Consider the following 26618-nt stretch of genomic DNA (forward strand, 5'->3'; position numbering starts at 1 on the left):
CCCTGTCGAGGATGAACTCCACCCGGCTATTGATGAATTTGTTATGAATGTATTGTTTTTTTGTTTGTTTGTTTTTTTCAGAGATATCTTGGATATCTTTCCGCACAGCAAAGTTGTATGCAGAGAAGCCATACATGAGCTGCAAAGAATGTTGTTCATTCTGGTTTTATATTGCCTGTGGCTAAGTGTGTCTGATGGAGTTTTCATGTCTTTCTTGATTATTTTTGGCTTTTTCTTTTTTTTACAAGATTATGTAAATGGCTCGTGTTATGCATTCACTCACTGAGCAACATTTCTCTATTGGGACAATAAACTATGCGTCATATCATTTAGGTGTTTTCTGGCACCAAGATGTTCGCAGGAGATCCTTTAAATCCAGTATATCTATGGACCAGACTTGTTTGTGCATCACTTTCTGGCTGATCTACAACTTAGAAGCCTCATATGCAACAACCTGTGATCCACGTTTTATTCTGAGATATTTCTATCAGAACAAGCATTACTTTCTTGAGCAACAGCAGCTTACCTTTTGGATCAGAACTTGTTTGAATTAGCCTTGGTGACCCATGACCCTGTCTCTTGTTTAGGACTGCTCTTCTCCTGGACCATTTTTTGGTGAATATCGACCACTGCAGACTGAGAACACCCTACAAGTAGTTTGGATTTCTTCTAGACCTTATGTCATCAATTCGGAGGAGAAAGATTTTTGTCCTTGCTGCCAAATATATCCAATCTACTAATAGGATAAATTATTAGAAGATAAGCAGTGATTCATTTCGCTTATCCGTGGTCATAATGTTAGTTTTCATTTGCACTATGACAAAAACTCCTCATGTTGTTTTTGAGCCTTCGGTTTTGCTGTCCCAACTCTGGATTAATAGTAACCTGCATTGGAAAAATGGATTGAAAGAATACAATTTTTAGCAATATTCTAGGTTCTAACTGATGATACTTTTGTATTATTACATACATATATGCAAACAGAAAGATTGCATTAAAAATCTCAGGCTTTCAGATACTCAGATCCCTGCAGATCAATGGTAAGAAAGTCATTTATTTTCAGTGATATCCAACTGTTTCTACCAAAGTCAGGATTAAACCCAACAGTATTTTGTGAACATGCCACTTAATTTAAAAGGCAACACACCGTACTGAATATAACCCTGTCGTCTCTGTCATCTTCTTGTACGTGATGTTTCATGGGTTTTGCAAGATTATCACCTTGAGTTAACAGGGTCTTAAATAGCTGACTGGCACCAGGAATTGGGTGAGGAATTAGACACCTGTTCCGTCAACCCAACCATAGCCTCATTGTTGCAAATGTGGTGGAATGAAGGTTGGGCCTTACAGGGGGTAGAGATGGCGTCAAACAAGCTAGTAGCTGCGGTCCACTTCTCACAGCAGGAAACGTGGCTTCCTTGTGTCAGGACTGGGAGGGCAGAGGTGAATAAATAAAGAGCAGATGTGGCAGAGGACGACCATGGCTCCAGCCTGCGGCGGCCCTCAATGCAGCGTTACGTCCTGCTCAGACGTCACGCTGCAGAAGCTGGGATTACTATTGTGGGAAATAACATTTTTCTGCAGGTAGGGACTGGATTTCTTTTGTTCGCTCTTTTAAGCCTTCGTTGAGTTTGTACTTTCAAGATTTACATTTTTAAATCATCTCCATCTAGCAATATAACCTTATAGTTGTGCTGGAAGCATCCAGCTCCTTTCTACTGTAGAAAATATGGAGCCAGAGTTCAGGTTGCGCTTGATTTATGAACAATACGACTCATGTAGGCCGGAGCACTTGGAGTCTGTTTATACTCTCTATAACATATTTTCAGTGGCTCTCTTGCACCGTGCTTTCTCACCAGTTCCTCTGGGCTGTCAGAAGCGATGAGCAACCGAATGAGAAACAGGTGTGCCTGCTCCTTTATCTCGCCCTCCCTCTCTTTCCTCTGGCCTAGCTGAGCCACAAAGTTTTGTTTTGACAAAGATGGCAGAGGTGGGAGTGTGAACAGAGAGAAACAAGCGTAGGAAAGTGAAAGAGCAACAAAAGATAAGCCCACATTTATTCACAGTAACCCAACAAAAACAGCCATAAGGAGATGTGAAAGGTCAAGTGCCACAAAAACCATGACGTAATAAATGTATAGTAAAGCTGACAAATGGTGTGAAGAGGGTTTTTTCATGCTCTATGGACCTTTGATTGTTTGTTTGAATCATGGATTCCAGTCAAGCCTGCTAAGTGCTGATGGTGATGCTTTGAAAGCTAAAAATCAATGAATGGAATGAGTGAAGTGGCCAGTTTAAGGTCTTTCACTCAATATTTAAAGTGCAACAATTAGCATGACTCTTCAGAGATTGGTTAATTAAACTGCAGCTTATAGAATTAAAGGAAAAAAACATTATGCAAGTTGAGCAATTGTGTTGGCCATTTGATGAGATTATGATGAAACTATATCCAACTTCCACAGGCATCCTGGAGTGTGTCCAGTACACCTAAATAAAGACAACTGAATGTGCGCCTCTGATCTTTACAGCATCTGAAGATCAGCAATGTTTTAATTTATAGTTGCAGATTTCCACATTTTTAAGGTTGTAAGGCTTGATAATTGCACAATTTTTATTTTAAAAGTAATACTGTTGGGTGATAACATTACTTCTTTTAGTTTCTTTTGTTATCGAATGGAGGTTGGTTTTCATTAAAACAACATCAGCTGATCAAAATGAGATCTAATGAGAACTGTAGTGAATGTTCAGGCACCATGCTGGAAGTTGCAGTTTAAAAAGTCACATCAACAATGTTCATTCTAGAACTGGTTTGACCTCCATGAGAGTCCTGCAATCGACTTCCCAACACTCATTTAATTTCCCCTGAAATCAGCCAAAGTCTGATTCATGCTTCCCCCCTTTACCATCTATCACTTCACACACAAGTAGGAAAATATTCTCCCCAAATTTAGCCAACTCAGTAAAAGCAGAGACCTTCTGACTTTGATGACTTATGTTTTTGATGATTTCCTGGAAAATGCAGACTATGCTGCTTCATCTGAGCTTTAGTGAAATATTTTATTCTCTGTAAACTAAGTTCATGAAAAAACCTCAAACTTGACAACCTAAGATTCTATGAAAAGCCTTAAAACTGATAATAATCCTTTTATTGATTGTGCATGCGGCAATGCTTTTGGCAAATAATCATTGTAGAAGTGAAGAGGGTCCAGTTTTCAATATTGGTCTTGCTGCAAGCTTTGCTTTATTGTAGCTATCATAACAGACGTTTCTCAAGCAATCTGTGTGGTTTTTAACATGCCTCAATTAAAAATAAGAAAACTGTGCCATGCATTTTCCTTCAGTTCCTCTTTGTCTGCTTTCTCTGGTATATCTTTCTGTGGTGCAGATGTAGAAACTATTCAGAGGCTGACATTTCTGCAGTTCTGGAAACATTTGGGTGTGGTTTCTTCACTGAAGGAACAGTTTGTTGAGTAGAGAAATTTTTGCAAAAAAAAAAAAAATCACTTTAAAGTTTTTCTTTTTTTTAATTCAAACTTTCATGTGGCTTATCTTTGCTGGAAGATTTACAACGACTGCTTACTGTTTTGTTTCCAGAAATCAAAATTTGCTTCAAATGTCTGGATCCAACTGCGGGATCCTGACTGATTAGCAAAATGACTCAAGCTCGGTCAGGTTGGAAAGAGAGGCTCTGTGAGCATCAATTTTCAAATGTTTGACTGAAACATTGCTCACTCAACAGCTCGATGGAGCACAACTGTATTTTCCAAATAATTCACTAAAGGCAGAAAACATTTTCTGGAATTGGACAAATTTGTGTCTATTTAATATATTTTTTTATCTATATATGTTGTGTAAGCATACATCTCTGCTGCCACCAACTGTTTTGGAGGGGAACTGCTTGTTCTGCCCCACCCCTGTCTCCGCCCCATGTTTCACAGTAGCGATGCTGTAATCAGAATGATGTAGCTTTAATCCTATAGATATATAGAGGTGAACTTATGCTTTTTTTTTTTTTTGTTCGTTTTTCTTTTCTTTTTTTCCCCCCAGCTATGATTTTCTTCTTGTTCTTTTGAAAGATTCGTTCACCTTGATTAAAACATGCAGTTTTTGAACTCTGGCATTCAGAAATGTAAGAATAACATGGTGAAAATATGTCTCTGAAAAATGAACACCCACAGTTTTTGTCTTTATCAGGTTAAATAAACCTAATTATTGGTGTTAATGTTTTACGGCAACTTCCTCCTACCTGCCCGCCCTCCCTCCTCCTCCTCCTCGGAGCGGGATGGTCGGAGTCGGGACTCCCTCTCCGCTGCCTCAGTGTGCTACAGATGCAGCAGCGGAGCGGAGCGGAGCGGAGCGCCACGCTCAACATCTGACATTACACACGGATCTCTCTACACGTTTACTGGATTTGGGAATCAAACAAAGTGGATGACCTGGGTATATAAGGTGAGTGCTGGCAGGTCCGTGTGCTGTTCTTGTTAAACTTGACGCGGGTAGGTTTGAATCGGGGCTCATTTTGGGAGATATTTTGATTGGGAAGTTCGGGAAAGCGATCACATGGTGGGATGAATTGATCCATGATCGGTAAATCTGGGTCATAAATTTTCTTTCTTTTTTTTCTTTTTTTTTTTAAACTCTTTGCTTGTTCTGGTTTGTGATTTTTACACTGTATTTTCGTCAGAAATATAATTAATGATATGAACTCTATATGCTGATGGCACAGCGACCTCACTGCTGGAGCTCATTTAAGTGTTAATAAATTATAAGAATTTTTTTATTTTACTTGTTTTCCTTCTTTAAAGAACGTTTGTCTTTGCATGAGTTATCTGACATCTTTATGGCTTGTGCCTGTAAAGCAACGAACAAACCATAAAGTCATACAGTTCGTGTCCTGTAAAGTCATTTCTCCCGGTCAGGATGACTGTGATTGGTTCCTGGCTGTGCATGTTGTCCATAAACACAAGAGCAACTCTTCGACTTGAGCCAAACAGATTTTTTTTCTGAAAAATTGACATGTGCATCAATGTGTCTTGTGCAGTGTAAACCAATCCACAGACCTTGACGCCCAGTTTAGCTGGCTGGTATGGAGAGAATGGGGTAGCTGACTGACCCCTGCGCTCTCATTAGGGCAAATACGGATGACATGAGGCAGTAGGTTCACAGCTTTGTAGGTTTGACCTGAAATATATCCATCTGTTTTCCAAACCTCCACTGTGTGTATCTGCTGACTTTACTACTTTATTTTAGCTCTTTACTTGCGTTCATGCAAATAAAGAACTAAATAATGCATGCTGTTTCCCAAACAGAAGACTAGAAGCTTAAGTTTTAAACAACCGAAGGAAATTACGTATGGTTGTTATGCAATCTACCCGCTTCAAAGTGAACAGATTCTCCTCCTAGGACAGACCCATGTGGCCTCAGGGGTCCTCTGTGTGACCCATCTCAACCCGTCGTATGCAGACTTTATTTTGAATGAGTGTCAAGAGTTGGTTTGAGTGGGATCAGGAGCATAAACAACTTAGAGGCCAGACTAAACAAACCACACGTGTCTCTACATAGATTTATCCCGACTTTAACAGGTGAGCACGTGTCGTTTTGATCGACTACGTAATTCTGTTTGATGCAGATCATCTGCTGGGAGTGCTTTATTCTCGCTTTCCTGAGGGAGAGATGATCTTTTAGTTGTGCTGAGAGACACTTCTGTGGTAAAAATAAAGACTGACGCAGCAATAATCTCTCCACAAGGTTCTCACAGCAGCTGCTCAAGAGCTTTTGAACACATCAAGGGATTTTTCTCAGCAGATGAGTTAACCTACTTTTTTTGACAACTTTTAAGACTCAAGTGACAGCTTTAAATGTAAATTCTGTTATTTTCTTTTCAGGTTTATCAGTTTTCAGGCTCTTGTTAGGGTGATTCGTCTGGAGACAGATTTATTTTGATCTCTTTGCTCTTAACTTTAACTCCATAAATTTAACTGACATTACAGTGCCTTGCAGAAACATGCATACCATTTTTGTCCTGTTATAACCACAATAATCACTGTATTTTATTGGTATTTCATGTATTAGACCATCACAAAGTATTATTGCAAAGTGGAAGTAATTTATGATTTTTTTTTTACAAGACAAAATCTAAAAAGTGTGGCTTGCATTTGTGTCCTCTAGGCAGTAGTTTGTTGAACCGTTTGCTGATGTTAAATTTGCTAGCTCTTCACTGTATGAGTCCACCAGTTTTGCACATCTAGTGACTTTTTACTCATTGCTTTTGTAAAATTTTAGCCTGGACTTTGACTAGGCTATTTTAACACATGAATAATCTTTTATTTAAACCAGGTGTTTGCAACTTTTACAATCCAAAGAGCCCTTTCTATCGTCAGTCCACCTAAATAAAACTTGTTTTGAGTTACCAATTTTGTGGAAAAAAAGACAGCTTATAACTTTTGATAAATACCAACTATGGGAAACATATTTTAAACAAATTAACAAAGCTTCGAGGCAGATACATTTTCCGGTCGAGTGTATTTTTATTTGGTCTGATTTCAGGGGGGCAACTACAAGTGGATGCCACACGTTTCAGAACAAGACACTTTTTTCTCCACCCTCTTTTAACAATTTTTCACGAGTTTGTGTGCATCTCATCAAATACCAATTAAAGACAGTAAGGTTTGAGGTTGAGAATTTGAAAAAAGTTGAACAAATATTAATGCAAGGAACTGAAAAATTATATGTGGAAAAACAAATAATAAGCAGTGAAGCATAAATCCCTCATGTTACTGGTTTTGAAGCAGTAATATGTCTGATTCCTGCAGAGAAACAACACATCTTCTATCTCCCTGGGGGAGAGGCCAAATGCAGAGAGCCGTTCGCTGCAGTTTTCATCTGAGTCGTTGATGGGAGTCCTAACATCGTTATCATGGCTAAATAAAATGCTATTTATGCCTTTTTGCTTGGTTTACAGCACCAGAGGGGGCGTTGATGATGATGTTAGGGATGCATGACAGTACTAAGAAAAACCTGCAGAAACATGTTGATTTTATGACCCTTTGCACCGTGCATTTGCTTGCTTTGCTTACCCAGCCTTTTGTATCTTAATAATCAGAAAAAAGCTAATAAATAAACTTGTCAAAGACCTCACGATCTACTGCTTGCAAAGGAATGCCCCAATTTAAATCATTTTTATTCAATTTTACCTTTTTTTTGTCTTTTTTGTGCTGTTGAGTAAGTTTTTAATCTGATTTGTTTGAACCACATCAATGCCTGCTGCAAAGAGCAAGCAGAAACCACAGAACATTGTCTGGTTTTAGTTTACAGATGGTCACTCATGTGCTTTTTATCAGTTAAGTGTCAGTCAGCTTCACCACAGCAGCTATTAAGATTTTGTATGTGCCTTCCTGAACAGCACAGCCATTTGAACACTGCTCTTTAACGGAAACATTAAACATTCGCTTTGTTAGCCCCTCGGTTGTCGAGTGGCTACATGTAAAGATCTCCAAGTTACGGTGGGAAGCTTGAGTTTCTAATTAAAGGGGGAAAATGTACACTGCTAATGACATCATCTTCCCTCTGGGTATACAGAGTGTGTGTGTGCGTGCGTGCGTGTGTGTGTGTGTGTGTGTGTGTGTGTGTGTGTGTGTGTGTGTGTGTGTGTGTGTGTGTGTGTGTGTGTGTGTGTGTGTGCGTGCGTGCGTGTGTGTGCATTTCAGATGAGCAGCTGGTTTGAGACACTTGACATTCAGTGCAGTGTAAAACTTCAAACACTTACAGAAAAAAAACAAACCCACCAGTCATATAATTTGAGTTTACAGCTTCTTGTCGCCCATTGCGCTAAAAGTTTGTGGGAACTTTCTAACAACTTTAAGGAGGGGGGCTCTATTGGAAAAAGAGCAAGAAATTATTAAAACTTGAGCTCCACAGTTACAGTCTGCATCCATGCATTTAGGCAGACACTATATGTTAAAGTAATAGCCACTGTCACGAAGGACAGCTGGTTGCACGCTCCAGCAAGACCTGCCATCTATTTCATAAGCTGACATTTCTTCTATTTTGTAAACATCGGGGTGTGGAATCTTCTTCACTCAAGTAACAATTTGAAGAGCAAAGTTTTTTTTTCTTCTTCTTCCCCCTCAAAAGTTATTAAAATACTTTTTGAATATAAAGTGGCTTCGTCTTTGTTGGAAGATTTACCATTACTGCTTGCTAGTTTGCTTCCAGAAGCTAAAATTTGGTTTAAATGTTTGAACCTAACTTCGGGAATCTGATTGATTTTATTGCACAATTTCAGGAAAATATGCAGATGCGATAATACTCCTGGAAATAGCCGTGACGATGTGAAAAAATATGATTATTCCTCTGCCCTCCATGAGCTTTAACATCATTTGTTGGCTTTGAAGGAAGATACAGTCCCTATAGTTGGCCAAACATTTCATCATGGATGCATTACACTTGAAATGTAGCATCCTGTCTAATAATGAATCTATTTTGTGTTGATTTGGATATTGCACACAGTGACATTGTGATAATAATTGCAATTTAATATAATGTTCATCTCTACTTATCAAAATCCATCTCCCCTCCTTTATTCTTTATGAAATAGCTCAAACTCAGTCAAGTTTGATGGAGAGCCTCTTGAAAGGTAATTTTCGATTCTTGCTGCTACTGAACTGGTTTGGACTTTGACTAGACCATTCTAACGTGTATCAATGAGAGGCAGTATCCTGCAGCATTTAGTCATTTGCAGTCTTTAACAGGTTCTTGTTTTTAGGTCCATCTAGCTTTTTTCCAACTCAAATGACTTTGTTTTCTCTTCTGATGGTAGCAGTATGGTGACATGTGAACGTTCAAGGTGATGTGCAAAAAAACTGGGATATATCTTGGCTGTCTTTCTCGCGTCTTCCTCATAAAATCCAGATTCAGAGTTGCTGAGTGCCTGGCTAATAGCCAACCTGAGCTGTGGCTCTCTGGAGTTCCTCCAAAATTACCATGGTTACTTGGCTGGTTCATTGTATTATCTTGTAAATATTTTAGACGCTAAGTCCAGCTGCTATTATTGCATTAGTTCCATTCCCTCATGGGCTCATGACTCAATCCATAATTCATTGTAGTCAAGAAAATCATGAAACATGATCTGACAGATCTCCATCTCCTGACAGCCTCCATGTGAGTGGCTGACAGCTGTGAGAGCAGCCCTTCTCGCCGCTGCTCTCACATCTTTGTAATTGTTCACAGCCTGACCGGCCACCTCTGCTGCTCTGCCACGTCCCATCAATCCCAGCCGTGGCATGCTGTGTCCATTCATCCGTGAGGAAGATGGCACCGAGCTGGACATCCTCTTCCACGCAGGATGAGCCCGTGGATGCAGCTTCACTGATTTATCCACGTGTTTTTGGATTCTGGCAGAAGCAAAAGGAGGAAAAGGGGACGAATGGAGGGTTCTCTTTCGGCTGCACTTGGGTGCAGTTTGAGGCAAAGCAGGTCGGCTGATCGGTAATGAGAGAAGACAGCTGGCTGGTTCAGTGGAGGCTAACGGCTAAACGTAAATGGCAGCAAGGAAGAGGAGGAGAGCTCGGTTTAGGGTCTTTCTGAAGGAGTTTCTGGATGTGTTTATTTGGTTACCATTGAAGATTTTTTGAAGTGGTTAGGGTTGTTTTAGAAAGATAAAGTTTGGGACAATAAAAAGAAACATAAGTGTAGATTTTTTTATTTCATTTTGAAGAGTCTTACTTTGTATATTTTTTACTACCTCTATCTTATTATCTTTGAATATTTATTGATTTACTGCAATGCAAATAATCAAGAATAACTCTAAAGCTTATAGAAGGCAATTTCTATATGTTTATGCATCATTTCCTGCATAAAGAAGGCTGATTTTAACCTAAATGATGATCAATGTTGAGACTTTTATGCAGTGTTGGTGTCTAAGCCGATGTTTCTCAAACTTCTGGCCCTCAAAATAACTTGAGCATAGATATAAAGCCTTAACTTGGATGAACTATACAAACATTGCTGATAAACTCTTTAAAAACAGTGTATCGATGACACAAACATCCACAATAGTCATTGTGACTTTTGAATAATCCTTCGTCCTGTACAAGCCTGTGGCGACAGTGGAGCAGAAAAACTTCCTTTTATCCTTTTTAGAAAAAAAAAAAAAAAACTTCCATCAGAACCAGGCTCAATTGGAGCAGCAAACAGTCTAAGACAGGAACGGGCAGATACGGAGGCATTTGGCCATTTGGCATTTTCTATGGGAAGAAAAAGAGAACAGAAGGATGTGACGATATCAAATACTAATTTGTAAGAAATATTGTAAATGCTAGTACCAATAATTTTAAGACTATTTTAAGACTTCAATAGTTTCTTCTGAATGAACGATTGACCTAGAGTTGGAGTTTTATGATCCCACCTCCTGCTGTGCACACCAGCAGTCTAAACTAACTCACAACAACCGAGACGGTAAATGATAAAACTAAATTTGGGAAACATAATAATGTCAGCCACAAATATATGCTTTAATCATTTGAGTAAGTTTACTCTTTTCTAACATTTTTAGCTATCTTTTAGAGCCCCTGGAACTTGATGTTTATGTCCTGTAGTGAACTTAATGTGCTGCAGTAAATGTCTCATCCTGTACGTGACTGTTAGTTTGTTTTATTTTCAAGATGATTCCTCAGCAGTGTTCAGGAGACAGAACATTCCTGTAAAATGTGAATAGTCATGGTTTTGTTTACTTAAACTTTCAGCTGTGTCAGTTGAATTAAGTCAAACAGTACCCGTTCACTGCTGATGCAGCAGATCAGCTGCATTAGTCTTTTCTCTTTTATGCTTTTAATAATTAATAACCAAGCTCAACCGGTGGATCATAATTATTTAGCTATGATTATTTCATGTCTCGGAGAATCATTAAAAATGTAAAAGCCAGGCTTAAAAGACTATAAATATGCCACACACACACACACACACACAAAAATCCACTGCACTTTTTAAAAAGCATGGCTTTTTACTGACAAATCTTGATTGACTAAATGCAACTTTGCGCCTCCAACTAAGTATATTTGGGAAACTTTTTCATGTAAAAAGAAAAGTGGAACATTTTATGAACTCTGAAGTCAAGCCTTTTAGAACTGCTCTGTTGAGTGGATGCTGAATCAATGCTGACACATTCAAAGTGGTGGAGTGTTGTTCCACAGAGGGAGGGGCTGGACGGGCTTCAGCAGGGTAGTCACAGAGTTTGGAGACACAACTGGAGCAGCTTTATCCCCCAAGTTTCTATCACAAACACTCACAAGTCAGTGCTAAACTTTTTACCAACTGCAACACTGACGCGTGTTCAGAATAATGCGCCAAAAGTAGTGTAGGTTTCCTTTTGGCGTGTTTGCCTGAATGAGACGTTTTCTGCTATTACTCGCTCTGATAGAGAGGAACAGGTGTATGCGTTAGCACCGCTGACTACATTCTGTTGCTGCTTTCTGCGAGCGGGCGTCCTGCTTTAGCATCCTTTGGGACTCTGTTGAGTCTGACGCGAGTGGAAAAGGTGTGAAAAATGTTCTGAATGTGTGAAATAAAACATCTGGCTGCATGCCAGACAGCGCCGTCTCTCTCAAGGACTCACACCAGCAGACCTTAATGAGTGTGTGTGTGAGAACAGAGCTTCATAATTTAAGACTCTGGCAGATTGAGGGATGTGCCTGGATGTATCCCTCTCCACTGCTCTCTATAAACAACCTCAGGACAGTGAATTCACGGTCGCACATAGACACACACACCAACTGTGATCACTGTGGCTTTTATTGTTGGTCACATAAGCCAGGCTGGCATGCTGGGGGAGCGAAGGGGGGAGCACGGGAGGGGGTGGGGGGGTAGCCGTGGTCGTAATTTCCAAAACAATGCTGTCTAGAGCTGCTGCGCCTGCTTGATGTGAGTCAGATTTGGATGTGCTGTGTACAAACTTAGCTCCGCCTCGCTGCACTTTGTTCCCCTCTTACCACACAGTCTCTTCCCACACACAAGTGTCACGAACACAATTCTCCATAGCCAAAGACTGGGAGCGTGCCACACTTTTAAGTTTTGCCTGAGCCCACACACTCAATTATTTAGTTAACCTCATGTGGACATGAGAAGAGAGCTCCATGCAGAAGGAACACCAAATTTCTTACAATGGCCTGTGCGGGCAAAGCTCTAAAAGTAGCAACTTATGGACTTGTCTTTCACTAGTCGCATATTAATGATCTATTGACATATTTTCTGAATGTATCTGTTTGATTTTGCATGAAGTTTTTATTCAGTCTTGAAAAGTATCAAGTACAGGTTCCATGTCTGGATGTGTATTGAAGAAAACAGATTCCATATTTAAAACATAAACTCTGTAAAACGGTTGGGAATTCAAAATAAACTTTTGTGCTTCACAGATTTAGTAGTGCAGCAAAAATATTTGCTTAAATCTGGAAACCTCATTGTTAAAATTATGGAATTCAGACATGTTTTACATTCGCTTCCCTCAAGTTTAATTATGCAACAATTTTTTAAATAGTTTAGTATCTAGGGCTGCGCAGTGGTGCAGTTGGTAGAGCTGTTGCCTTGCAGCAAGAAGGTTCTGGGTTCAATTCCTGGCCTGGGTCTTTCTGCATGGAGTTTGCATGTTCTCCCTGTGCATGCGTGGGTTTTCTCCGGATACTCCGGTTTCCTCCCACAGTCCAAAAACATGACTGTCAGGTTAATTGGCCTCTCCAAATTGTGGCTAGGTGTGAGTGTGTGTGTGCATGATTGTTTGTCCTGTTTGTCTCTGTGTTGCCCTGTGACAGACTGGCAACCTGTCCAGGGTGACCCCGCCTCTCGCCCGGCACACTAGCTGGAGATAGGCACCAGCAACCCTCCCGACCCCATTAAGGGACAAGGGTGTAAAGAAAATGGATGGAGGGAGTTTAGTATCTATATGCATTTAAAATCATTATTCTGGTTCAATATTTACATTTCAGATGAGGTTTTGCTTGACTGAAAGCACTGAGCTTTTGCCGCAGTCTTTAATTATGTAAAAGAGAATGCTGTGCAGTCGTCCTTTTTAAAGACACTTGCCAGGCCTAAATAGTCCTTTTGTATTAGATAAGCCATGTTAGCAGTCATAAATCTTTGTACAAAACTAAGTATTCTACTTTCATAATCTGTTGAATTGCCCAAGCATTTAGTTGTTCACTCATTTTTAGTGAGGTCAGCACAGAATTGTAAAGATATTGAGGCTGACAGAACTGCTTACATGCAGATCTTCGAGGAGAGATAAACTGGTCGCTTGCTTCAACTTTGGAACCACATATGTTAATTACGTCATTTTCAATTTCATTTGCATCAACTTATAATGCCATGCCGTTACGTAAAAGTGGCATTAAGCTGGTCGTTAATGTGGAAACATTGGCGTGCAAAGCTTGAACGCTGTGACTTTTCTTCTAAAAAGCTTTCGGTGGAAAAACAAACACTGACTAATAAAACTTTATCCGCCAGGACAGGAGTGTTCAGTAATTGACAGTAACGCCACCCTTCCTAAGCCTTGAAGTAAGGACAAACTTGGCCTGGCAATAAAAGCAAGAATAAACATGGACACTTTATCAAAAAGCTTATCAGAATAAGCAGTGGTGTGGTGCTACGGCATCAGTAAGGTTAGCTGTAAAGCTTAAGGTTGATGACATCTGAAGTCGAATATTTTAGTAGATATTACACCAATAGCTTAGTGGACTGCAGCTGCAGAACAGGATACAAAGTATTTCTTTTATTTATTGTGCTAACTTTTAAAAGCTAAGTGGTTTTTTGCATGAACCGAAACATTGTTATTCTTTTTATTTTTTCTGCGGTTATAAGTAGAAAATATGGATTTGTTCACTGTGTCATCTTTATCCAGCTCAGATTTGGCTATCCATGCTGTCACCAAGTCACAGCAGAAATGTTTGTTCCACTGAAACCTCAGCTGTCACAATGATAATATAATCTGAATGACAAAAGAGCAGCCGCAGTGAGTTAAGAGCCCATCTTGTCGATTTTACGGTTTCAGAAGGAGGTCTATTCAGATCGGGGGTCTGTTAAGTCCTCCCAGGTGGCCCTCCTGCTGCTCCACATGAGTGTGGAGCCGAAGACCCAGTGGCTAATGGAGCCTTTGTGTCTGAGGGGAGAGAGTAGCTTATGTACCCCCATGGCTCCATCTCTTTAGCTTTAATTGTCACCATGTTGTCCTTTTCACTACCTGACTAATGAGGCAGAGAAGCCAGATCACTTCACTCTGAACATGGAGGGCGACCGTTGTTCTTGGTCATTAATAATGGAGAAAAAGGCGACCACGTCTCTGTTAGGGGAGCAGAGGATGACACCGTCTCTTTTTCCTCAACGTACTCCTTTGCAGATTTTCTTAAGCTCAGTGTCTTTATTCCATTATGTGAGTGGGGAATGTTTGCCAGAGTCAAAAGGCAATCAGGACGTTGCCAAAGATTTTGAAACTCAAAAGCTTGAAACTTTTATTGGGAAGTTTCTGGGAATTACTTGGGAATTAAGGACAATTCGAACGAATCGCTCCATATCCCAACATTCTGGTTTCCCACAAGAAGACACAAAAAGACATCCATAAACATCTTAAAACAACAGATTTCAACAGATTTATATGTGAGATTAACTTTACCAGGTTTTTATTTTACTCGTTCACAGATTAAGACATTTTGTTGGTGGATACTAAAAGACCCGTACACTATTTTACATGAAAAGATTCCATTCCCTACTCCTAAAGAAAGTCTAATTCAACAAGAAAATCAAAATACTACCTCTTCTTGGGCCTCTGCAACATCCTCCATGTTCACTTCCTCCACCTCCCACTCTGGTGGCCAATTTCTCATTTCACATTTGTCAGCCTATTGTGAACCTTTGTGTGTGTATGCGTGTGTGTGTGTGTGTGTGTGTGTGTGTGTGCGTGTGTGTGTGTGTGTGTGTGTGTGCGTGCGTGTGTGTGTGTGTGTGTATTCCCAAATTTTCTCACAAATTTATGTCGATTCAGATGGAAAGTTTTGAATTTACCAACCTGGCAGAGGAACTCGACCTTTTTCTCAAAGGTCAAATGTCTTTCCTCTGGGAATGCCTAGCAAGCTTATTTACAGGTTCTCCTCTCGTAAAACAAACACTTCCTGGATTTTCCTGTGTTTGTCTAATTTTTCGCAAGAAATGATCTGCCTGCTTATACCTGGCAGCATAACTCACGGCAGAATCTAAACACAGCCCGTGTGCTTCCTCTTGGGTCAAATCTACGTGGCACAAACAATGCAGCTGATAAAACTGAAAGGCCACGCTCCCTTCCTTTTACACGTCTCTGTTGGAGCCGTCTGGGTTCCTTGATGTGGGATGACAAAAAACATCTGTTTCTTCTTAAGCTGCGCTGGAGGTAGGTATAAGCCTTCCCTGGGGACTGGGCCAAAACAGAGAGGACAAGAAGGGAGGAAAGAAAGACGGAGATGGACAGTGCAGTTTAACTAGCGGAAAAAGGTTGTAAGTTCAACAGATTGTTGCTGGAGATTCAGGGGTTTGTTAGTTTGGAGATGACTTTAGGTTCGGAGACCTTATTTATCAAATAATTACCATTGTTGTACAGTAGAAATCACCAAATACTTTCTTGTAGGACTGTCAGTTTACGTCCAGTTCTAGAATAAACTCCAGCGAAGAACAGAACAGAACAAGCTGCTGAGAGATGCTTTTGTCTTTTAGCTGACCAATGTACACCAAATTTGATCAATTTAGGAATTTCTTTGTTTGTCCTGAAATACTGTCTTATTGTCTGGCAAACAGTATAATTTCTTGTATTTTTATACATTTAACTAACATGATGGGAAAGTATCTTTGTGACCTGCATCTGGTAAATCTACTGAAACGTGAATTTAAAAGTGATCATTGAGCTTAAAATAGGAGTGTGCACAATAATAACTTTGGGAAGGATTATTTAGAGTGTTATATTTGTTGTTTATTATTTCAAGTTATCTGAAATGCACAATGGATGCCAGTGGGATATTCAACCTGTTCAATGGAATCTGACTGCAACATATTTTCACAACCAACACAGATCACAATGAAATGCAGAATTCATAATTTTTTCATGATGTATGTTTATTTTCATTTATTTTTTTACTACTAAGATTATTTAAAGTTTAATGGATGTCACTCTTTAGTGTTCAGATGCAACGACTACTGTCACCAGCAACCATTAAAATAGTAACAGAGATGCTACTGTTCTGTCCCCTGTGACAGATTGTACAATTTATTAAAGCAATAGAATCACATAATTGGAAAGAAAGTCTTAAAAGAGGGCAAGGAGACTTACAAAAACCGCTTCAAACTAGAGACACTGGTGATAGCAACAGCAGTGCAGGATTTTATTTTGGTATCAGATACTGTTCTCTATTTGTTGTTGCTCATTTTTGGTAGAGAAAGTCCTAAATCGACACTCAGTGGGTTTGTCGCACTGTAGGAGAATAGATCAATGGCAGGTTTGCAAGTTTAGTTAGTTAGAAGCACACATATTAAGGAATGAAGAATCCTTCAAGACTTTTACTAAGAGTTGTCTTTCATTTTAAAGGGATAACAGACTTATGCTCTTGTTCAGGACTGTTTCTGAAATATTCTCCTCCCTGCAGTTCATCCATATGCAAACTTTGTTCATTTGTTGATCTTCTTTCTTTTTTGTTTTTTAAAATAGAGAGAGTATTTGCATTTTGTTGATCACACTATGGCCCTAACGACCTCCTGACTCATCAGGAAGTAGGTTGCTAAAAAAAAAAAAAAAGTGAGCATATCCAGAGTTTAAACAGATGTAGCCCCGATACATAAAACACTTTTAACACAATACATGTTGGGACAAAAGCTTTTCGAGATTTACTTCAGATACAGGGAGTAACGGTAAAAGGAGCCAGACAGGGAAACAGATTCAGAGAGAGGTCAGGCATGTGTTTACAAGAAGCAAGGGAAATGAGAGGGTAGAGACGGTAGGAGAGTGCAGGGAAAAGAAGCTGGGGTGGTATTACGAAGGAAAAGATGGGGGCGGTGTTCACTGTAGAGATGAGAGTAGAAGGAAAGGGTTCAGAGGTTAATGACAACCTACAGCGGGAGACAAAGGAGGTCATGAAGCACAAGAGAAATTCAAAAGCAGTCTCACGCTTTTCACAAGCTTTCAGATCACAAGAGAATGGGCTGGGTACTAATTTGGCTCATTACGGTCAATGGAGCTAATGGGGCCCCATTGTTCTCCATTTGTGTGTGTGTGTGCGTGCGTGTACTGAGTGTTTTGTTTGCAGCATTTAATCAGTATTTTCTGGAAACATCTGTCTGTTAACGTGTACGTTAATTAACAGTTTTCAGTAAGAGTTAAATGTGTGATTAGAAAGTTAGCACTTTCAACAAGCGACGGCATCTAAATGTGATGGATTCCCTTAACGCCCTTCATGTCAGCTTCAGTGATTGTCATTTGCATTACAAATACAGCAAAGATATTCATTGGAATTGGTGCAAGTACTGATCTAACCAGAAATGTTGAAGCTTTTTCATTTTAGGTGGCAGATATTATCCTCATTCAGTTGAATTAAGCAATACAGTCACATTACCACTGACCTGGCAGGACGTTTAAGGTTCTCTGTTATCTAAAGGTTATTTTGAAATGATCACTGAATGATTTATTTATGTTTGCTACTTTCAGTGTTTATAAGTTGTATGTGTTTACATTTTTAGTCCTTTACAATAAAGTTGGCAACACAATTTAAGACTCTGCTCAAATTTGTGTTTTGATGCCATCAGAGGAAAATCAGTCGTGGCGTTGTATCTTTAGCCTCAGATGAGGAACAGAATGTTCCAAGGGAAAATCCGTTCATCAATACCCCCATCACCCAAAACTTGAACTGTAACCCCAGTTCCACTTCCTCCCCGTTTTCCACTCATTTTTCTTGCCTCATGCCAAGCCCTGTCTCCTTTTTTACCTCCACACCTGTCGTGAGAAATTTCTCCCGGAACTCTGCCTAAACAATGGCTGGCTTTCCCGAGATCCAACATCTGGAAAAGCTAACCAGCATGCCAGGGCCCCCCATTCCTCAGGTAATTTACAGTGGCATGCCATTTGACAAGCTCTGCAAGGGGCGTGGAGGCTGAACGGAGTAGATTATGGTGAAACCTAAGCTCTTCTTCTAAAGTTTCAGCAGCACTTATTATTTAGTGGTAGCTGAAGAGTAGTTATACACTAAACAGTTAGATATAACTAGGTTTTCATAAGAAAGGGTGACTATTTCAGCAGGCTGGTTATATTTTAATTTTTAGTTTTTTTATATATATGAACAAAATAATAGAAATTCAGCACTGATATGGAAGGTCTGGTAGCTGTGGTGCAATTACCTGTGCTTTGTTTTCAATTGGTGGTAAATATAAAACAGTTTGAAATAGTTTCTGTCTTAAGTATGCAGATGCAACTCAATTATTCTGAAAATAAAGGCTGCAGTTTCTCCAGGCAGCTTTGATTGATTTAAATGTGTTTTGCATAATATGCACGACTCATGCATCATTGAGCACATGCTGCATTTCTTCAAAAGCCAGTGATGTTCTACTTTAAGAGGAATCAGCTAAAGTTGGTGTCAGCCTGTCAAAGCTACGCAGCAATCAAACATATGAAATCTAACCCAGCGATCTGATTGGTGGGTGTTTCATTGATCATTAAAGGTTTTTTGTTTTTTCTTCTTTTGGTTGCAACAACATATAAGAAGAAACTATCCCACTTCAGACATAAATTGATTCAGATTTAATCCTTTGAGTAAAAGGTATTCAGTCAGGAAGCACAAATGCTGAATTACACAAGAAAACGCAGAAAAACACTTTACAGGCCTGATGTGCAAAGCTTTGTTGGTACAATACTTTATGACATGATATGGTTCTGTTTTTTTTGAAGTGGCAGCTCTGTGCTTCTTCAGTTTGACACATATCTTGATACCGAAGAAATTCAGACTTTGAGATGGGGATGTTGTCAACAGGAGTTCCACGCTTTCCTGTCGGATGTGTCATGTAGATTATTATAACAATGAAATATAAATCATTTTCCTTGCTGTTTTTGTTTCATTTGTTGGGAAGGAAAAACTAAAATAGCTGCTGATAACATTTGAAGCTGACCTAAGGAAATTTAAACCCAACAATAACGGCCTTCCCGCTGTCTTGTGGAAAACAATGAGCACTTTCCTCCCTATTTGGACCATAAACCACTTGTGAATTTGGGGTTCTGGTTTCCAGACACTACCACTTATAAAATGGTCTTTTTGCCTTGAGCTGACACACACACACACACACACACAACTCAGGTGAAAAACTAGAGCAGACATGCAAATACCCATAGCTGCATGCACATCCAGACATACACGCACATGTACACAGACACATGATAACCGTGCTTGAGTGTTTTCTAGCTAAATATACTCCTTCTGCAGAGTCCAGCCTGTTATAAGCATGTGCAACCTGCTTTTTACCCTCTCAAATGCAGAAGCAGCATGAACTTGATGTAAAATGCCATAGTGCAAAATGTGGTAACTTTTACTGAAACAGCATAGTCTGTTTGTTTTAGTGTCCCATTTAACTTTTGCAATAACTGGTTAAAATGAAGAGCGTTCACTATGAAACAGTTGGTACTTTGGAGGTACATAGCTTCATTTAGAAGCATTTAGTGGCTTTGAATTACAGCAGTCTGACTATAGTTTTCTGATCTGATTTTTAAGACATCAGTTACGCTGGCTTGTTTCAAAATGTAATATGTTGTTTGGAAATATCTCTACTTGTAAAGTTTATTTTAGTCTATTAACTGTAGCAAGCAGCTGAATTGGTGCCAAAACAGATTGTCTCAGTACTAAAGATAAAAATAGCTAAAACAAATGACTCCTCAGAATAAGAAAAAGTCTGGCTCTCTTCCTGTGCAAAAAAAAAAAAAAAAAAGAGAAAAGATAGAAGCAGACATGCCATCATCCCTTCTGGACAACAGAGTCCGTATACGGTTTATTTTCAGTCACAATTCATCCTGCGTTGAGGGAGACTTGCAAGGACATTTTAGATTTTATTTATATACAAGCCCAATAGTAATTAAAGGCTCAATTATGTCAGCTTCATATCTCTGCCTGCTGCAGTCATGCAGCTCCTTCTGGTTTTAAATGGGTACAGTGTGAGCAGAGCTAAAGGGACCGCTGTCTTTGCAGCCATCTGGTCTCCGCTGCCTGCCCTGGAGAGCAGCACATCAAACTAAAACCACTCTTTCTCTCTCCCCGTCTCTCCCAGGGGTCTCCACAGCTGAGGTTAGGACGAGGACGCGATCCACTTCTTCTCCACCTGCCCATCATCGGACTGAGTGCCTTGGTGCCGGCCACCCACAGGTCGTCTCATCCGGGACGGGTGCCAAAACAATAAGTCTTGACCTGCCGCCCCTGAGAAGACCTGCGCTAAACAAATATTTGAGGCCATTATATCTCATTTCACCGGGCAGCCGCCACCAAGAAGATCAACAGTGAAGGGTGCAGTTAAGAGACGAAACGAGAGAAGCGAAAAGAGGGGGAGGAAGAAGTAACCCTTCCAAAGTGCACCCCTGCCTATTTCTGCCACGCTGTGGGCAGGGAGCATCTTATTTGGGAGCTCTGCTGGCTGACAAAAAAAGCACTTCCCCGTTGCCTGCCTGGTCAGATGCCTGGGTAAATACAAGATAGAGATATCAATTAGTTTGAGTTCTTCCACCGCCCAACAAAGAGACTGTGAGCTATCTATAGAAAACATAGCAACAAACTTGGACTTTGCGGTCACTTGAATTACCACTTCTTCATAACCCTTTCAGAAAGTTTCGAGAGCTGTGAGAAACAGGAATGAGAGTCGCTGCTATTTTTTACTTTTAGAAACTTCTCCAAAGCCAACAGCGGCTCACTGTGGGGACCGGAAGCTCGGAGTCAGTTTAGAAGCTGCAGTTTTGATGTCTTTCCCAGCTCAGTAAGGTAACATGAAACCCCTCACTCCAATTGGGTCCCCCTCTCCTCTGAGGCTGCTCAACAAGGGTCCAGATTACCTGCGCAGGCAGATTGATGGTGGGGGTCACGGCCGTTCGGTCAGTGCTGTGGAGAGGCTTGAGGCTGACAAAGCCAAATACGTCAAGAGTCAGCAGGTGATCAACACCAAACAAGAACCTGTGCTTGTGCCCTGTGCCACGCCACCACCGCAGCCTCGGAGAGCCATCTCTGTCCCTGGCAGCTTGACCCCTCGTTCTTCCCCACGGCGGTCATCCAATACCCCCTTCTCCACTCTCTCTGGCTCCTTCACCTCAAAAGACGAAAATGAAAATGATGATGCTAGAAAGGAGAACAGACGGACTTCTATTGACATCAAAACACACAACAGGAGCAACGTGAGCAAAGTTTTGCCTCCAAGCCCCAGGACGCCTGGAATCAACGGCCTGGTAGCGCCACACAGTGCCCCAGTTCTCAGAAGGAGTACAGGCAAGCGCATGCTGAGGCCAGACTCCCTGTTAATATACAGGCAGAAGAAAGAGTGCAAAAGCCCTAACAGCTCCACACTGGGAGAGAACAATAACATGGAGTTGAAGGGATATAGTTTTGTACGCCGCCTCTTCCAGGGTTCAATGAGAGAAAAGAGCGGCGGAGGAGAAAGAGTTCAGAAGATGGTGATAGGTGACGAGAAAGCACCTTCACGGGACGGGGACTCTAGAATGTCTTGGACCAATGACAAAGATGTCACAGATGGAGGACCAATGAGTCGAAGGTCAAGCAAGACGGACCAAGAACGCACCCCAGAGTCTATCCAAAGTCCAGGTTTTAACTGCACGTTAGAAAACACAAAGAATGGTTTCATTAATGACGCCACCGACCAAATAGACATTAGGCACGATGATGAGAGTGATCCATGGAAGCGTGCCTCCCCGATGCCACAGAGAAGGCGGTTTGGAGAGCTGCAGCGCTCCAAGTCCGACCTGCGGTTGCGCTGTTCGGTAGCTTTGTCGGAGCAGGAGCATTTCTTTGACTTCTGTGGACTGGACATGGACATGATAGAGCGTCTGGGCCGGGAGAACTTCCTCTCTTACGCCAGCTCAATAGACACGCTTTCCTTGGCTCTGCGGAGCGTAGGAGGGGACGGCTGTGGCGGCTCAGAGCCCAGCGAGTTTTCCCGCCACTCAGGAGATGGACTGTTTCAGGAAGAACTGGCAGAGCAGCTTCCCACTGGCGTGTCCATCATCGAGAGAAATGCCCGCGTCATTAAGTGGCTGTATGGGTGCAAGAATGCAGCTCAGGAAGGGCCCAAAGAGTCAACTGTATAGTATGAGGATTGAAGATTTGCAGTTGGAACCAGAAGTTTGCATACACTGTACACAGTCTTTATATTTCCCCGACATTTGATTTGTATTCTCCCAATAGCTTGCTGGTCGTTTGGCCCATTCCTCCTGACAGAACTGGTGTCACTGGGTCGTTTTTGTTGGCTGCCTTGCTTGCATCAATCCTAATTAACATAAAACTGGAAAAGTTTTGTATGATTACATGTCAAACAGTGAAGATAAACATAAAATATCTCTTTATACAGTGTATCAAAACATCTGGTTTCAACTGTATGTGCCCTGGAATGCTAGACGTTTCTTTTTACATAAACTGTAAGCCAGTGTTTAAGTGCATTCCAATTAAACCAATTAGTAAATTCAACAGATGAAGGGTCTAGTTTTGCTCAATAGTCCATAAACCAGAGGTAAAGGGACAGAGCGTAACAGTTTTCGATTTGAACAGTTTTCAGGCATTAAAACAGGATCCATACAGCAGAGGATTAGATTAACATTGAGTTGACAGATAACTTTTCCAACACCAAATGCTAATGTGTTTCTTGTATTATGTGTATATGTATTGTTTTAAGTTGTGTGGTAAATACTAAAGGACCAGCTACCGGTTCTTTAGTATTTACCACACAACTTAAGTAGTTCTTTAGTATTTTACTCATTAACACTAACAAGAGCTTCTGTATAATTATTGCAAGCTTAAAACTTAGCACGTAGTTGATGATTAGCTCAAAGGTTGATGCATTTAACAGGTCTTATGTCTGGAATTTGTTGGATTTTTACATGTTTCTTAGAAGATTTTGAAATACACGTCTGTTCAAATGAAGTTCCTAGAGCTTCATAATGCAAAACTACAGCCATCATGTATCTGCTTTGTATTTTCATTTAACTAAAATCAGTATTACTGGCATTCCATGGCACATAATTATCTTTAGATCCTTTACTGTAGAACAGCTGATAGTTTCATCTTGTCAGATTAAATGTTGTATTTATAGAACCTAGCGACTATTTGTATGAGTGTGAACTGTCCTTACTCTCCAAGTGTAGCTTGATAGCATCAGTGGGTGAGTGATGTTGACATTATCCTTTACATTTCAAGTTTCTTTTCAGTATTTTTTTTATTTTATTTTGGCAGAACTGGATTCTGAGCAGACTTGAATTCCCCATGAAACCCCTCAAAAGGCACATAGATGTTTGAAACATGCTTAAAGGTTGTTACTCTTGACAGTAATGCTCCCTCGTACTGAGTAATTTAAAAACCACTAAGCTATGTTTTTCTTTGTAAACAGGGATTGTGTGAGTGAAGTGAACTGTGTACCTCATTTGAATCTGAGTTTGTTTCTTTTTCCTTCTTTTTTCTCTTACAATTTTAGTCCTTGAACGCAGGCGTTGGAATAAACTCGTGAGACGCTCCTGTGGGGTGTGTGATTGCACTGAACTGAACAGACAGAGGAAATTAGAGAGTGTAAAAATCAGCAGGATGTTTAACACTGAGCTGGATTCGGAAGAACATCCGCATCAAGAACAACTTTAAACAATATTTGGCCAGATTCATTTTTTAATTTTTTTACTTCACTTCTTTGAACTGCTTACATAGGTCAAGAAAATTATTTAAAGTTGAGGTCATTGCATTTCATTTCACACCGGTCTAGTGACTATTGTGTAAGTTTCTGATTCACAAACCACGACACACATGGAAAACCTGGGTTAATATCCCATCCTGTAAGGACTTTGAACTGGAATCCTTCAAACTAATATGTTCAACTCTGTTTGAAAAGAGGCAGAAGTTGTTAAATGTTGTAGGGAGTCACTTTCACCATCTGCTAGTTTACAGATGTTTAACCCATGCAGCTGGTCCATGAAAGCATGCAGGGGAGGATGAACCAACTTTCCTCCCACTGATAAGCACAGATCCTACCTCACTCCATCCATTTCTCACTGCTTCACACTTTATCTCCCTGAAAGGTCATTCCCATTTCTTGCCCTGGAGGATGCCACTGCAATCTGTTAAAGCATGTGGAGGTTAGCCTGCGAGGACTCGTGTGCTGAGCGCTAACCAAAAATGATGGGCTTAGTTTATTTATACATGTCATAAATTAAAACTTGCAGCCTTGATGTTTTTCTGTATTTGTCACAAGCACGACACACTTCTGAAACGGCTTTTACATAGACTTATTTTTTATTGCATGTGTACAAAGTGGCTCTAAAATTTGGTGTATATGAGAGAGATTTGTTTTTTTATTCCAAAAAGGTTTTGTGTATGATGTACACAGCTAATAAAAGCAGAAAAGTGAAACCAAGTGTGTTGTCTTTCACCGTTGTCACTTACATTTATTTCACAGGCGTTATAGAGCAAAATCCACACTATGAAACTTTAAGCTTTATGGTTTCACGTGGGCATTACATCTAAAAACAATAATATTGTGTGAAATGCAGTATTTCTTACCCATCACCTCAGACAGTGAAACTCATATTCTATGTCAGTGGTGCACAAAGTCAAGAGGAGATCAAACTAAGTATTTAGTTCATAGCAGCCTGACATATGTGCTTAAAACATCCGACTTTTATTGGACTAATGTGATATTCTGATTTTTTGAGACAATGAATTTTGAGTTTTCTTAGCATAAACATGATAATTGTCAAAATTGTAAAACTAAAAGCTTGAAATATTTTAGTCTGTTTGTAATGAATTTGTATCAAATGACTTTCACTTTCTGGATGACTGGCAAGAAATCTAGCACTTTTACACAATCTTAAAATTTTTTGTGAAATATCAGTACATGCTAATTTGTACGTCACATGTTATCAAAAAAGTTTTGCATATCATACATATAAACTTTCACATCTAGTTAATCACACTGGCACAATTATTGACATGCACATGTTATCTCAGCGCAGTCTTGCGTAACATCGTCTCTCACCCTTGACTCTTTCCCAAGCCTTCAAATCGCTTCATAAAATTTTATTTTTCACATTATCTCACCAGGCTGGGCGCTAATCCGTTTAGCATTCCCTGCATAGCACGGTGTTTGGAGAGCTGCAGCAGGTTGAGCTGGAAGACAAGGAGTCCTCTGTGTGGCCTGATGCTACATCTGGGAGCAAACCCTCCACCCTGTCTGCAGCCTCCTCCTGACACTCTTTGTCCCCTCTCTGAGTCAGCCGTTGTTTTCAGACATTCCAGCTCAATGTGGCCGGCTAGAAATCTTAGGAGGTATATCTGATCGTCCCTTTTGTTTCGTTTTGACTTTGAGATCTAAAAATGAAAAGTGAAACATTAGCAAGTGGATCCTGTTGCCTGTAAAGTGTATTTATACAGCTCTTAAAGAGAGAAAAAGAAATGTTGTTCTTACAATAAATGTATATTGTTGCAATGAGATAATACATTGTACAAACTTTTGTTTTGAGCAACATTTTTACATTAAAATATGATACGTTTTTTTTTTTGTTAGAATATAATATTTGGTTACCTGCCTCCTAATGTAAAAAAAAATTACATTCTAAAATCAAAGTACATTATTATAACAAGATCTTTTTGATGCTAGCACAATAAATGATCATGTTTATACAATATAAATATTGTACTGTAAGAACATAGCAGTTTTTGTTATAATTAGTCACATTTTTTTATTTATTTATTTTTGCATTAATTTCTATTTTATACTGAATAAGGCACAACTATCCCTAAAGGTTTATTCAAAGCAGGCTAAAAACAGGGAATGTTATTAAAAAAACATTGACCCTTTTTTAATTTTAGATTTGCAGTAATTAATAATTTACCAGTTCCTTTGCCAGTTCAATTTACTTTGCCTGGTAACTTAAAATATTTGTATGTTTTGCTCATGGTAAGTTGGTAAAACAAGAAAAAAAAAAAAAAAAAGCAATTTTGCATTCAAACAAAAATAATTTTTTACTTTCAAGAACGTTACACACCTCTGGTCTTGTAGCGGTCAAGCTTTTCAATTCTTCACAAAATGGAAATAGAATAACACCTTTTATTAATCTGACAACCAAAGAAGCAGTATTAATAATTCAAAATACTAATAATATGTAGCCTTTAGCAGAACAGCTCAGAGGAGAGACTTGATCACATTCTGAAACTTTTCATTAAACGACACACAAAGTAGTTCAAGGACATCTCATAGCACCACTTCAGGCTGCTGGCTGTACAATCCCTTGCAAGTTTGTAATAACTACAATAACTTCACATTTAACCATGAACACAGTGTTTCCTTTGTGTTGCATTGTCTTCCCACACACAGAATAAAGCCAAATCCCTCCTGTG

General features: G+C 39.8%; 1 protein-coding gene across 1 annotated transcript; it reads left to right on the top strand.

The window, feature by feature from the left end:
- The first annotated feature begins 3577 nt into the window (after positions 1-3577).
- fam110d (family with sequence similarity 110 member D) lies at positions 3578-24632 on the top strand. The gene is made up of 2 exons (XM_008431074.3): positions 3578-4449; positions 20299-24632. Exon 2 carries the CDS (start codon positions 21005-21007, stop codon positions 22331-22333), a length of 1329 nt encoding a protein of 442 aa, XP_008429296.1. The 5' UTR covers positions 3578-4449; positions 20299-21004; the 3' UTR covers positions 22334-24632.
- The last annotated feature ends 1986 nt before the right edge of the window (positions 24633-26618 follow it).

Source organism: Poecilia reticulata, chromosome 16 (assembly GCF_904066995.2).
Source record: "Poecilia reticulata chromosome 16, P_reticulata-male-v2, whole genome shotgun sequence".
NCBI lineage: Eukaryota > Metazoa > Chordata > Actinopteri > Cyprinodontiformes > Poeciliidae > Poecilia > Poecilia reticulata.